The 13,311-nt window shown below is 36.2% G+C and overlaps 1 protein-coding gene across 3 annotated transcripts in view; it reads left to right on the top strand.

The window, feature by feature from the left end:
* CSMD3 (CUB and Sushi multiple domains 3) overlaps window positions 1-13,311 on the top strand; it is a 613,513-nt gene that overhangs the window by 299,317 nt on the left and 300,885 nt on the right. For all 3 annotated transcript variants that reach the window (XM_010404839.4, XM_010404843.4, XM_010404841.4), the window contains one exon: window positions 4,907-5,019. In XM_010404839.4, coding sequence (XP_010403141.2) covers window positions 4,907-5,019 — 113 coding nt within the window. The remainder of the gene's footprint in view (window positions 1-4,906; window positions 5,020-13,311) is intronic.

The following is a 13,311-nucleotide window of genomic DNA, read 5'->3' as shown; positions in this document are numbered from 1 at the left end:
AAACACAGATAAGAATGTGATACAAGTTTAGTACAAAATATATTTACATAACAAAAGAATAACAAAATTAGGATTCCTTAGAATGATATTCCCTGCAGTATATTTATTGGAAATCTATTAAAACAATTTTATATATTTCAGTTTTCCATTATTCACCATAAGAATGATATCAAGAATTAGTTTGAGTACACTAAACCCAAGGTCTGACTCTTTTTCTGTCCTAATTTCACCTCATTAATATGAGTAATTGCAAAACTTCGAACAGAACATACATTTTTTCTAAGATTTACAGATTTTTCTAATGAAATGCCCTTTATATTTATCATCCAGAGGATAGATTATCTGACCTTCTATTTTTAGTTGTTTTTGTAATAATTCTATCCGTTTTATTTTATTCTATTTTGTTTGACATCTTTATCGATGGTCTGGACAAGGGGTTTGAGTGCACCCTCAGTCAGTTTGCAGATGACACCAAGTTGGACAGGAGTGTCGATCTGCTGGAGGGCAAACACAGAGCTGAAGCTCACGGGTCTGTAGTTCCCTGGATCTTCCTTTCTCTCAGGAGTGGTTTCCCTCCTTCCAGTAACCACGTGACGGCCATGACTTTTTGAATAATGGAGAGTGGCCTGGCAACATCAGCTAGTTTCCTTATGATCCTGGGATGCATGTCATCAGGCCCCTTAGACTTGTGACTTTCCAGTTTCATCAAGTGGTCTTGAACCTGCTTTTTGCTTACAGTGCGAGTGACCTCTCTCCCCCAGCTCCCATGCAGAGGATCAAGGACTTGAAAGAAATGGGAAGCCTGACAGCCAGTGAAGACTGAGGCAAAGAACTCACTGAAGTACCTCAGCCTTCTCCATCTCTGTTGTCACCAGCTCTTCCCTCTCGCTTATCAGGGGGCAGACACTCTCTTTGGCTTTTTTTTCTGACCAGTGTCAGAAGGATTGGACACTGTTCCAATGTCAGCCATTGGAAGAGGCTGCCCAGGGTAGTGTTGGAGTCACCATCCCTGGAGGTGTTCAGATGTGTAGATGTGGTGTTTAAGGACATGGTTTAGTGGTGGACTTGGCAGTGTTGGTTTAACTGTTGTACTTGATGATCTTAAAGGTCTTTTCCAACCTAAATGTCTGATTCTAGGATTATTATCAATGAAAAGACCACCATTTGGCCAGGTAGTTATGGTGCAATTGCTTTATGACAATTCAGTCTCTTAGTGGATTGCAGATGAGTTAATTGCTACTACTAATCAATTTGAGAAGTGTGGAAATACTGTAAATTCTACTTTTTAAGCAGTACCAATCATTCAAAAAATATTGCTGATAATGCTGGAGTTCAGTTTCAGCTATTCTTAGATTCCTAAACTATGTGGAATATACTCTCTTGTGGAAAGAAACTTTATTAAGTGCAAATTCATAAGTTCTTATTAAAGTTTAACTAAAGTATTGTTACTGAATTACAGTAATGCATTAAGGCAAAGTGCAATAATATTTTAAATTTTGAGTCATGTGGTAGAACAGTCTGTCCAGATTGTATTTCATTGAAGATGTTCGCATTTTATAAAATGATTTCTGATGATGTACCTTAGGTTGGGGAGAAATGATGGAATTACCCTATTAAAAGTGTCACAAACATAAAAGAATCCTGAGTAATTTTTTTTAAATTAAAAAAGTTAATTAGAATTGTCAAGTGTTAACATACGATAAGAGAATCTGTTCTGTAAATAACCAGGTAATTAATTTTAAAGAATTATTACTATGAAGATCCTGGAAAAGCAAAAAGATTCCCCATGAGGTTATGGGGGTTTAATATTAAGTAACATTATATACTAAGCCACAAGTATATTATGTTTTTTTAACAGTAGAATGATTATTCTGTGATCAGAAGTATCAATGGTGAAGTTATTAGGATTAAAATGCATAAAAAAATGACATAGAAGATGGAAGATAATTGAGTACTGTAAAAACCATGTAAAACTTTTCTCTCCTGTGAATCATGCAGACTTTGTCTGAGATATGATGCATAGCAAGCAAATCAGCTGTTGTATAACTTAATTTTTGGATTTTAAATTTTAAAATAATTATCTTCCCCCCAGAAAATTGCTGAAGAGCATTGGTTTAAATATGTCTGGTTTACATGTTAATAATGTGAAAACATTTGTCTTCCAACTTATCGGAGTTAATCAGGAAACATACCCAAGTGTTTAATCTGATGGTTTTACTGGGCGCTGTTTGATAGGAAGGTGCAGAAGCAAAAACTGAAGTTAAGTGGCATTTCAATAGAATTATGCTTCCTAAATTGATAATTGCAGTCCTGATTATTCCTATTCTGCTGATGTTAATCACAGAAGTAGCTAAACTCCAATGCCTTTTCAGTACTTGCCATTAAGTTTCCCTGGGTGCCTATAATTCTGAGCCTGTATATCCATGCACCCAGCAATGCGACAGTCTGCTCCCGCCTGGTGAGCCTGGCACCCAAGTGAACTTAAACCTGATTGCTATATTTTTTTTAGTCTGTTTGACCAGATGACTAATATGAAGGCATTCTTAGTGCTTTCCTATGGAACTAAGATTCAAGGTGGAACAGAATTAAGTGTTATTACCAAGGGATAGAGGGGAAGAAGGAGAAGAAATGGTGAGTTCTCCCTTCATGCATCAGTCACAGCACTTTATCAGGATATTTGGAAGTTTGGTTTCAGCAGTTTGGTCTGACATTTGCTGCAGGTGACTTTTAATACAATATCTATCTAGACACTGGTTCCTGTAACATGGAAAATCCAGTGTACAAGACATGAAACTCAATCTTTTAGTATGCTTGCTGTGTTGGCTGTGCATATGTCCAATCTCATATTACAGGCCATCTTCAGCAAATGGAGAGTGTTACAATCTTCTGAATAACCTCAAATCCAGTCTTCAGAGTACTCTCTCAGGGGGAGAATATATGTCACAAGTATGTGGGAGGAGTAGTTCTGGAGTCATAGAGAAAGAGGTGGAAAACCCTGCTGAGTGTTGTAACTGTTAAGCTGTTTAATAAAAAGGGAGACATCATAACCGCGTATTTCCATTTCTACTGCTGTCAGTGTTCACTATTCAGTTCTTAAAAGGGAACATGTATTTCCAGGAGAGGAATCTAGGTAATGAGTCCGGGTAGAGGAAGCCACATAAACCCCCAGAAGGACAGAAAGAATAATTCTCAACTGCAGAGTTTCATTATTATCTTAAGTAGCTTCTTTCATATAATACTGTTTTTTCTGGATCATATTGCTCTGTGGCCCCTTCCCACATGTTTTACAGGGATCCCTAAGGACTTAAAAAATAGAGTAACAAGTGATTTTTGTGTTCTGTTGATTTATTCTTTCTATTTTTCTTTTTTAATGTATTTTAAAATGGTATTTTTTTTCCTCCTGTACTATTTAATTGGAAAGCATTTCTTGTTAAAACTATGGATTTAAAAAATGTATTTATAATTAATTTCAGAAAATGGAAATGCTGAATGTTTTGATGGATTTTTATCATAGGAATTATTCTGTCTGACACAACAGAGATATTAATATTCTCAATTCCCTTAATATCCAAAATATGTACTGTCAGTCAACAGTGACAATTACAAAACTTTGTTAGCCGTTACATCAGTGTTGTTTCTCAGGAACATCCTGTTAATCTACTAATTTGGCAAAGACTGAACTCACTGAAGACACTTTCCCTTAGTGCAGGAATGAGCAGTTAATCTGTTATTTTGGCCAGGCATTTACTTGTTCAGTTCTGGCAAGAGTCTTTCTAGTAGCTCCATCTGTGAACACAGATGTGGGAAACAGACATGAATTTTTCCCACAGCAGACTATTTAATGCAGAAGGAAGCTAAAAAAGACCAGAGGGAAGAACTAAAATTAACTGTAAAATACATTTTAAATAGTCCATTTTAAGTTTCAGCTAGCTTTAAAGAATGGTTAGAACTTCAAAAAATGAACAGTTTTCACTGTTATAAAGCATTGGGCTTGTGATCCACTTTACAAGAGTGAAAAATATCTGGAAACTTTTCAGCATTTTGTTTAAGATAATAAGCTATAACCAAATTTGAGACAAAATTTTGGGAAAAAAATGCAATATAACATAAAACTGCAGCTTTCACAACATTCCTTTTTGCTATCACACGGTTCATTCAGCAAATAGAGTCAACATTTAGGATTGCACTGATTGACAGATTTTTGCAAACAATATTAAAATTAAAAAAAAAATTAAAAAGGAAAATCAAGTTTAGTTTTTTCTAGTTAATCAGCATCCTGTAACAGTTGAAGGCTTTAAGGTTTGACATTTGTTAGTTTTCTTAATGAAGGAATAGACAACATCTGAGTTTTGTCAGGCTGTTCGTCCTTTGTTGTAAAAGAGGTGATGAGGGGAAGTGAGAGAGTGCAGGGAACACACGGACTTTCATAATAATGCTGCCTAAAAATAGCAGCTTTCTTTTAAATATGCAAGGCATGTATTCCAAAGTGGGTAGTTGCATACCAGAAAAATCAAAGAATCACTATAATGCCTCATATGGTCTTCTAGTGCCATTGATATGCCTTCATGTGCCTGAGTAATTGACACAGGATTGACGGATAAGGTTAAGGATTAGGGAGGTTTCATGTCTTTCTGGAGCAGCAACTGAAAGTGAGATGAACTACTTCAATACAACATAAGCAGCAGTTGCATATGTTTATAGGCTACTATCAAATTTCCAGTCATGAAACGTGAGAGTTGTCTTGGCTAGCCAGCCAGTAAATAACCAATTTAGTGTGAGCTGAATGCAATGAATTTAAAAGCAAACATTAGAAAAATGCTTAATAGTTATTTAGATTTCTTACAAGAAGAAAGAAATCTACTTACTTAATGCTTAATAGCCTTACAGAATTTTTTTCTATCTATAGGTTAACCGGGAGCTTCGTACCAGACTTAATTGTGAGCATGAGCAATCAGATGTGGTTGCACCTTCAAACAGATGAAAGTGTGGGCTCAATTGGTTTCAAGGTTAACTACAAAGGTAATGATACATCACTGGAAGCAAATGTAATGGTGTACCAAAAATTAGGCCGATATTATGAAATGTTTTTCTTTCATATTAGTGGATGCATTCTATTTCCAGTCCTGTCAGTTTTAAAAAGAGGAAAATGTAAGCTGAATTGAAAAAAAAAAATTTAAAAAATGTTTGCTTAAAGGTCTTATGTCACGTGAAACTGCACACATTTTGTTTGATGTGTTGTTACAGAGGCTGGGTTTTGGCATATAACTTTACTCTTATTTTTTGTTATTTAGTACTGACAACTATTAAAAATGAAATAATTCTGTGACTATTTAAAGATAAATGAGTAAAATAAATTAATACTTCCTACATTCTTTTGAAAATTATTGCCTATTAAAACATTAAAAAAACACCGCAAGCGAAGAATTTGAATGAGTGCTAAGTTTTGAGCCTAGACAAAGAAAAACCTAATAATGTTGTTCTTTATGGTTTTAAAGTGTATAATGCACTATATAAACCATCTGTTGCTATTTGATACTTCTGGAAGAACGTACAGTTTTTATAGACCATGAACAACAGCAAAATCAACAAAAGCTAAAGTACAACATATATATACATATATATGCATTTCATATTGTTACAGAATTAGTCATATTTGTTATTTTTTATATTACATTTACAATAGAGCCATGTCTTTCTTACGAGAATTTTATTAATTGCATAGTTTCTGTCTAGCACCAGAAGCAGATAATAGAAATAGGACTATTCATCAGGAAATGAGAGAGGAGAAACAGAAGTTATACCAGTGACTGTGTGTATTAGAAACAGAGCTGATGTTGCTGAGGATCAGCAGATGGAGTGAAGAAGCATACCAGGAATAAACGTGCACAATGTGACTTGTTGGTTTTTTTCCTGTAGTGTAAAGTAAAGCTCCATGGTGGTAAGGTATGAGTGCACTTGTGCGCTCTTGATATTCAGATGTAGTGGACTAAGATAGGAAGATCTTAGTACTTTGTTGAATGCTAATCATTAAGACCTAGGATTTCCACATTCAGGCTGTTGAAAGGGGCAAGAGAATGATTAGTGAAAACAGGTTTAAGAATTTGCCAATACGGCAAAACTAGAACCATATTTGAGTGGAAAAGGATGAGTTTTAGATCTGAACTCTAATTTGCAGAGCTCAAGTTGTCTATTCTTTTATTTACACGATTCTCTCCTGATAAAATTAATTTTACTTGCAACAATTTTAGTTTGCAGAAAGCAGAGGGTTATTATCTATTCTTATATGGTATGCCTTATTTTATTCATGAGTTACATTTATTCTTAGAAGCTGTATTCTGCAAGAATAAAATTAACTGAATATGAATAGGTAGAAGGGTACAGACAGGGTGAACATTCACAACGGCATCTTCATATAATCAACTTTGTGATTGCATGCCTAGATATTGAATCTATTTCTCTCTTGCCCTACAATGGTACTTCACATTAGTTCACTAAATAGCACTTGAATGCAGCAAGCACTCAACAGATAGGTGTTCTGTGGTGGTGGTGGTGGGAGGGTGTAGGGTATGCCCATCCACTGCCCTGGAGGGACGTCTGCTGAGATAAGGAGATTGCTCAATCTCCCAGCAGAACTCCCCTGGAAAGGCAGCCACTTTTCAGTTACGGTGAGATGAAGACAAACCCAGAATCCTCTGGGAGACCCTATGCAGATCCTTTGTAGCCCATTGGCCTTTACCCTCTGACACCCACCCCTGTATCCCTATAAGAGCCAGCCCCCTGTCCCTGCGAGGGCAGAGAGATGTTTGTCCCTGGCTCCCCTTCGCCGGAGTACGGATAATAAAGCTACCTTGTGCAGAACAGCTACACAAGCCTCTCATCTCTCTCTCCCTGGTCTGGCCTGGAGGCTGCCCTGCAGAGCTGAGCTGAAATCACGAGCTGACAATCACTAAAGAGCTGACAGCTTCTGCATGGGCCCTCCTAGCTAGCAGCTGAGGGAAGACACCGGGCTTTGGGAAGAGGATCTCTTTTGGGACCATCTCTCCGGACCGGTCACAGCTTCCTCGGTCAGAGCTACTGACCCCTCACCAGCTGTCATAGGAGGGGATTGCCTTTTTTTTTCCTTTTTGTTTTGGTTTGAGTTTATTTTGTGGGTTGCCCCTCCCCCCCCCCGCCACCTCACCCCCAATCCAGAGTATGGGATTATTTTTTTATCTAAATTGCCTTCATTTGATCCTTGAGAGGATGTGTTCATTAGGCTTATCAGAAATTGGGCAATGCTCATAAAATAAAATGGAAAGGGTAGCAAGGGCAAGTCAGGTTTGAAGGGGTTGCTATTTCTGTTGTTGTTTTTAAAACTTTGTATTCAAGTCCTTTCTAGTAATGATGGTAGGCACTGAAAACAAATGTGTAAATGGGTAGTATTTTGGATTAGCAGCTGTTCTGCAATTTAAGTTTTAGAATTTATGAACTGGAAGTTGAGAGAAAGTCCAATGAGGTACACTGAGTATTTGCATTAGAACAGTGCATTCAGGGCTATGACATAACACTGAATTATTTACTAGAATCAAAACATTGCAAAGAATTTTCCCTTTTCAGAGGATTTTTGGAAATACTTAAGAGAATGATGATTTCTAGAAGTCAGGGTCAACGGACATTTCAGTTTAAGCTATTTCATGAATTCTTTAGAATGTATGCCTAACTTTCTTGTTCATCTCTTGACTAGACCAAATGTATTCCTTTACCTTGACCCCTTCCACCTCACAAGTTCCGCTATGCACTTAGCCACCTAGCTAAGGCTGATACTCTATTTATACATATATTTACTATATGTTTAGGTCTTTTAAGTTTCTGCTTACATAAAAGGTACAATTACATTAGCATTTTAAATTAGATCTAGCAATTTGATTTTTGAATCTTCTTCTGATCATTCCCACTGCCCTTGTTTTAGTTTTCATCATGGAGCAATCTTGAAAGGCACAAATTACACTCTTTTGAGGTAATTCATAAGATGCTATTGAATAGCATTAGGAATAGCATTCCTTCTGTGCTCCTGCTGCTAATGGGAATTTCTCAGGAACTTGTAAAGCTTTTCCAAAGTAAAACCACGAAACACAGTGAAATGTATATAGATAGTTGTTACAGTGGGGTTCTGTAACACGATGTATCAAACAAGGAGGCCCGTGGGAAAGAAACATACATGGACCGATTCTTGATAGCTGTTTCAGAGAGATGTTTATTTCTCCAGCCGCATGGCCGGGGCTCTGCCGAAAAACTGAGGCAATCACGGGACCCGAGGGTCCTTGCCCGCGCAGGGAAACACAAAACAACCAATGGGGAACGAGGCTGACCAGGGGCAGGGAAACCCCGTGTCTCCCGCCCAGGGCCCCTCTCCCAGGACCACATGGCAGGGGGGAGGGACCCCAACAGATAGTATGGGTACTGTATCTTTTATTGTTTCACTTTACAGATCTGCTTATGTTGGAGTTAATTACTTGATATTGTACTTGATAAACAGTACTTACTAAAAGCTAAAATACTTTACTACTAAAAGGCTTTGATGCCTAAATATCTGTTTCTGTGCTTCTCAGACTCAACTTACTAGAGGTAGTGGAGATATATGCCTCATCCCATCAAAATTCATAAAGATGTTCTTCAATCTAAGTGACATTTGGGTCTGATTCTGGCAGGCATTTTTAAGATTGTTCCAAGTCCTACATGGAATATGACAGGAGGAACAAAAGATTATGGGATGTCATCACCCAGTGCCTTTTACTCATTGTCCCCCAAAATGGTATACTTGCTTACAGTGCAAGATAGAAGGTCACCTCCTTTCTGACTGGAACAAAACTGAATATGCCACATCATTTTTAGTGATAGAAATAGACAAATTATATTAAATACATCTGTATTTATCAGGGTTTAGCTGAGTAATGCTTTAAAATTTATGTTATTACAGGAACTAACAGTTGATCCTCTTTTATGTAACTACTGTTTGAGAGAATCTAGGAATTTTTTGTGAAATAATAAAAATCTTTGTCTACTTCTACATTAAGGTGTTGCGTATGGAGTTATTTTAGGGTTTTAATAGCTAGATAACATTATAAATATTTAAATATTAAAAATAGATTTAAATATTTGTGAAACTATGCTAAAGTAAATAAATTTTCATTGTTGTTTTGAAATCACTTTTCCAGTATCCCATAAAATAAAACTACTTAAAAAGGTAGAATAATGAATATCAGGATTAGGCAGGACAGAAATAAAAGCACTGCCTCACTAGAGATAATATTTTATTTGTTATCCAGTGTAGTATAAACTGGTTTGGGTTTTTTTCATGCTTCAAATGTATGTGTAGCATTATTGAGTAAAAACGTGGAATATTTAGAAATCTGAAATTTTAAGTTAATTATTTTCACATCATAATTTTAGGGATTACTTGAAAACCGTAATCTTTTCTTTAGATATGAAATTAGACTTTGATGCTTGTGTAAATACCGAGTAAAACAAATAAATAATGGGTTATTTGCAGACTTTCCATATCAGTACTATGAAAAGAAACCACAAATGAATAGTTTTAACTGTTGACATGTTGCATGAATACTTAGGATCATTCAGTATTTCAGGAAATGGTGCCATATTGTCACAGTATCACTTCTATTCTCAAAGCCATGGTGAAGAGCAAAGAAGTATTTAGCTAAACAGTAGTAGAGAAACAATCTCTGACATATTCAAACACTGGAACTGAATGGTCTTCATCTATATTTGAGTAAAAAACAGCTGCACAATATATGAGACAAACAAAATCATGGCAGAGCCTTCAAAAAAAAATCATGGGAGAGCCTTCTTATCTGAGATAAGATTTTGCAGAATTGTGGATTTATTTTGATTCACAAAAAATTTATAATCTAGTGATGGAATATGATAGTTCTTGGAAAATTATATATGAGAATTTTAAGTGCAATAGCTTTCATATACACATCTCCTTTTTTAACTTTGGACATGTATGAAAGATTAAGTCCAAGATTTTCCTTATACACTTTTTCACCATAAACTGTATGACAAAATTTCTGGGATTAACGAATAATGTAAATAGTCATGGTGTAGATTAATAGGAAAAATTTCTGTAGGGAATGAAATCAGTAATGTAAACATAGTACAAAACAATATCAGCATCATGTGGGAAAGCTGAACTTGTGTTTAGGTCAGATTTGAGTCTTCTGGAACAGATAAAACTAACCTCAGGGCAGTCTAGTTCTGCTAGGTCCTGATATCACACCCTCAGTTTCTGTGCTCTGGCCAAATCTGAGAGATATTGTTCTCTTTTGGTGTAGCTGCTTTATTTTTCTCTATTCTTTGAAACCTCTTAAATCAGTAGGTTTTCCTAATATTCCTGCCTCCTATTAGGACAAAATCTGTTTATTAATACATCAGATATACTCCAATCTAATTGCATATGAAAATAAAGTTGAAGGTTACATTGACTGAAGTGCAATGATAGGTTGTAGAAGAGGATTATTTAAGATGCCAAGATAGATAGCAGTGTAGGTAAAAAGTGAATTTGAAGCAAAGTAGACTTGCTTATTCAATTTTCCACATTGATGATCTAATTTTAGGATATGGGATTTACACTCTGACACCCAGTATTTCAGAAGATTTCTTTTTACTTAAAGCATAACATTCATCTTGCTTCAAGCACTATGGCTTGTGTTCCTGAGTACTTGGGATACTAGTGCAGCCTGGGGTAGTGTTCTGGAGTTCATGATCCACATTTCATCCTATTTTCGTAGCAGTAAGCACTGAGTTTCAGACACATCTGAGGTTTTTTGGTGCAGATGGTGCAGAGATATTTTTTCTATGACTAACTGCCCAACAGCCATTGCTTTTCTATTGGACATAATACTGAATTATCTGAATTAGGCAGATAGTTTAATCCATTTTTAGTCCCCTAACTGTGTCTAGAAACATGAATTTCAAATGTGTGAAATAAGATAGGTTGACCATAACACAGACTTCAGGAAGGTCTCATTTTGACAAACTGTGAAAGTAGCTTATATATGAAACATATGCCTTCATGTTCATTCTACCAAGAAAAATACAGCTTTAATTCTTTCTGTTCTTATTATTGGCTAATTTAAAAAACCCAACAAAACATCAGTGTTTCATTGTGTAGTTTCAGATTTCACAAGACAGTTGATGTGTTTCTTTAGTTAAATACTATGTAATCCCCCTTTTGTGAGACTGGGGGAAGTGAAGCTTTTCTGCTTTCTGCACATCAAAATCAGGAATTAAATCTATTACACATTTCTCCTTTCTGAGCTGTTCAATTTTATAAATTTCAGTATATATTCTCTTGTGGTATTTTCACTGTTCTAATGATTTCTGTTGTCTTTCTATCCACTCTTCTCTATGTTTCTCATCATGTTCTTGTTCTCTTTGTGTGTTTTGCAGTGCATTAACTAGACAGGATCATATAAATTACTTATTTAATTGGATTCTACCCCCAATTCTATTCCTTGTGTATCCTAACTTCATTTTGCAGAAAGAATGACATGCAGATATTCACACTAATGGTGTAAATCTGTGCAAATTATTTTAATCCATGTAAGTTTCATGATTAGTTCAAATGCTTACATGCAAATACTGCTTTGTATTTTAAAGAAATTAAAGACTACTTTTTGTGCAACGCTGCTAACCAACAGTTTACTAATACAGGACAGATTTCTCTGTACTGATTCCGTGTCTGCTGAAAGTTATTCCAAGTTTTATAATTCAAGATCATTTCTATTTCAGATATCTCTTGAACGTATTGAGCAAAAGTGCATCCATTTCAGAAACTTGGGGCACTTTCCCTTGTTGACTTAATGCCAAGATGGTAATTGGTTTTGTATTTTACTCTTGTGTTCTTTCTCCTTTGTTGGCCACAACACACTACTGAGTTTTTCTGACCCTACTCAGTCAGCATTATCCAAATATGTTAATAATATTTTAATCTAATTTTCAAACAATGCATTCAACATAAAATTTCTTGTTTGTAATCCCTAGATTATAAGAATATGAGGACAGTTATACAGAGCATAATAAACATTCATTTAACTGGGTGCAACATAAGGAAAAGAGAGCAAGCAATTATATGGTGACACTTCTACAAAATGTTTTCTTACTCCCTAACGGTTTGTGGCATAGAGACTTCCTGAATCCACTGTATTTAGAGTAGGTAAAACTTGAGAGATTTTTTCATCCTTGATTTCATCTGTTTTTCCTCTCATGCCCACATACACCTTCAGTATTCTAAATATTTTATGGCAAGGACATTACAGTGAAGAAGTATTTCCTTTTGTTCACTGCAGTTCTACTAGCTTCATTGAATGCCTTTTCAGTTTTTTTCCTAGAAAATACAATGTATTTAATCTTCCATTTTACTGCTTACTTGGCTTTTCAGGACCTTCCTTTATTTCTTCACAGCTAATTATCCTCATTACTGTTTTGTGTAAGCTATCATCAGCAAGCTCTGTCATTTCAGTGCTTGCTTTGTTTTCCATCTACTAATATATTATCAAACAATAACTTTAACTACCCTGACATCTGCTGGACAAGTGGCATGGCAAAGCACAAACAGTCCAGGAGAATCCTGGAAAGCATTGATGGCAGCTTTCTGACACGGATACTGCAGGACCCCACAAGGAATGGTGTACTGCTTGACCTCATACTAATGAACTGGGAAGGCCTTTTGGGAGATATGAAGGTTGGGGGCAACCTTGCTGTAGTGACCATGAGATTGTGAAGTTCAATATTGGATGAGGAGGAGGCAGGGCAGCAAGTAAAATTACAGCCATTGATTTCAGAAGAGATGACTTCAGTCTTTTTGGGGATGCTCTTGGAAGAATCCCATGGAAAAAGACCCCATAGGGAAATGGGGTCCAAGAGAGTTGGTTGATATCCAAGGATCACTTCCAGCCCTGCACAAGAACGATGCATCCTAACCAGTAAGAAATTGGACAGAGGGGACAAGAGATGTATGTGGATAAATAAGGAACTCCTGTCATTACTCATGCATAAGCAGGAAGTACACAGGAGACAAAAGCAGGGATGGAAGAAGCCACTTGGAATGAATATAGAGGTATTGTGAGTATAAGTAGAAATGAGACTAGGAAGGCCAAGGCCCATCTGGAAGGAAATATGACCAAGGATGTCCAGGACAACAAGAAGGGCTTCTTAAAATACATCAATAACAGAAGAAAAACAAAAGGATAATGTGGGCCCATTAGTAAATGGAGGGGGGACCCTGGTAACAGAGGGCACAGAGAAAGCAGA

This window comes from Corvus cornix, chromosome 2, assembly GCF_000738735.6.
Source record: "Corvus cornix cornix isolate S_Up_H32 chromosome 2, ASM73873v5, whole genome shotgun sequence".
Classification (NCBI taxonomy): domain Eukaryota; kingdom Metazoa; phylum Chordata; class Aves; order Passeriformes; family Corvidae; genus Corvus; species Corvus cornix.
The sequence above is the reverse complement of the archived record's forward strand: the minus strand, read 5'-3'. Positions and strand labels throughout refer to the sequence as shown.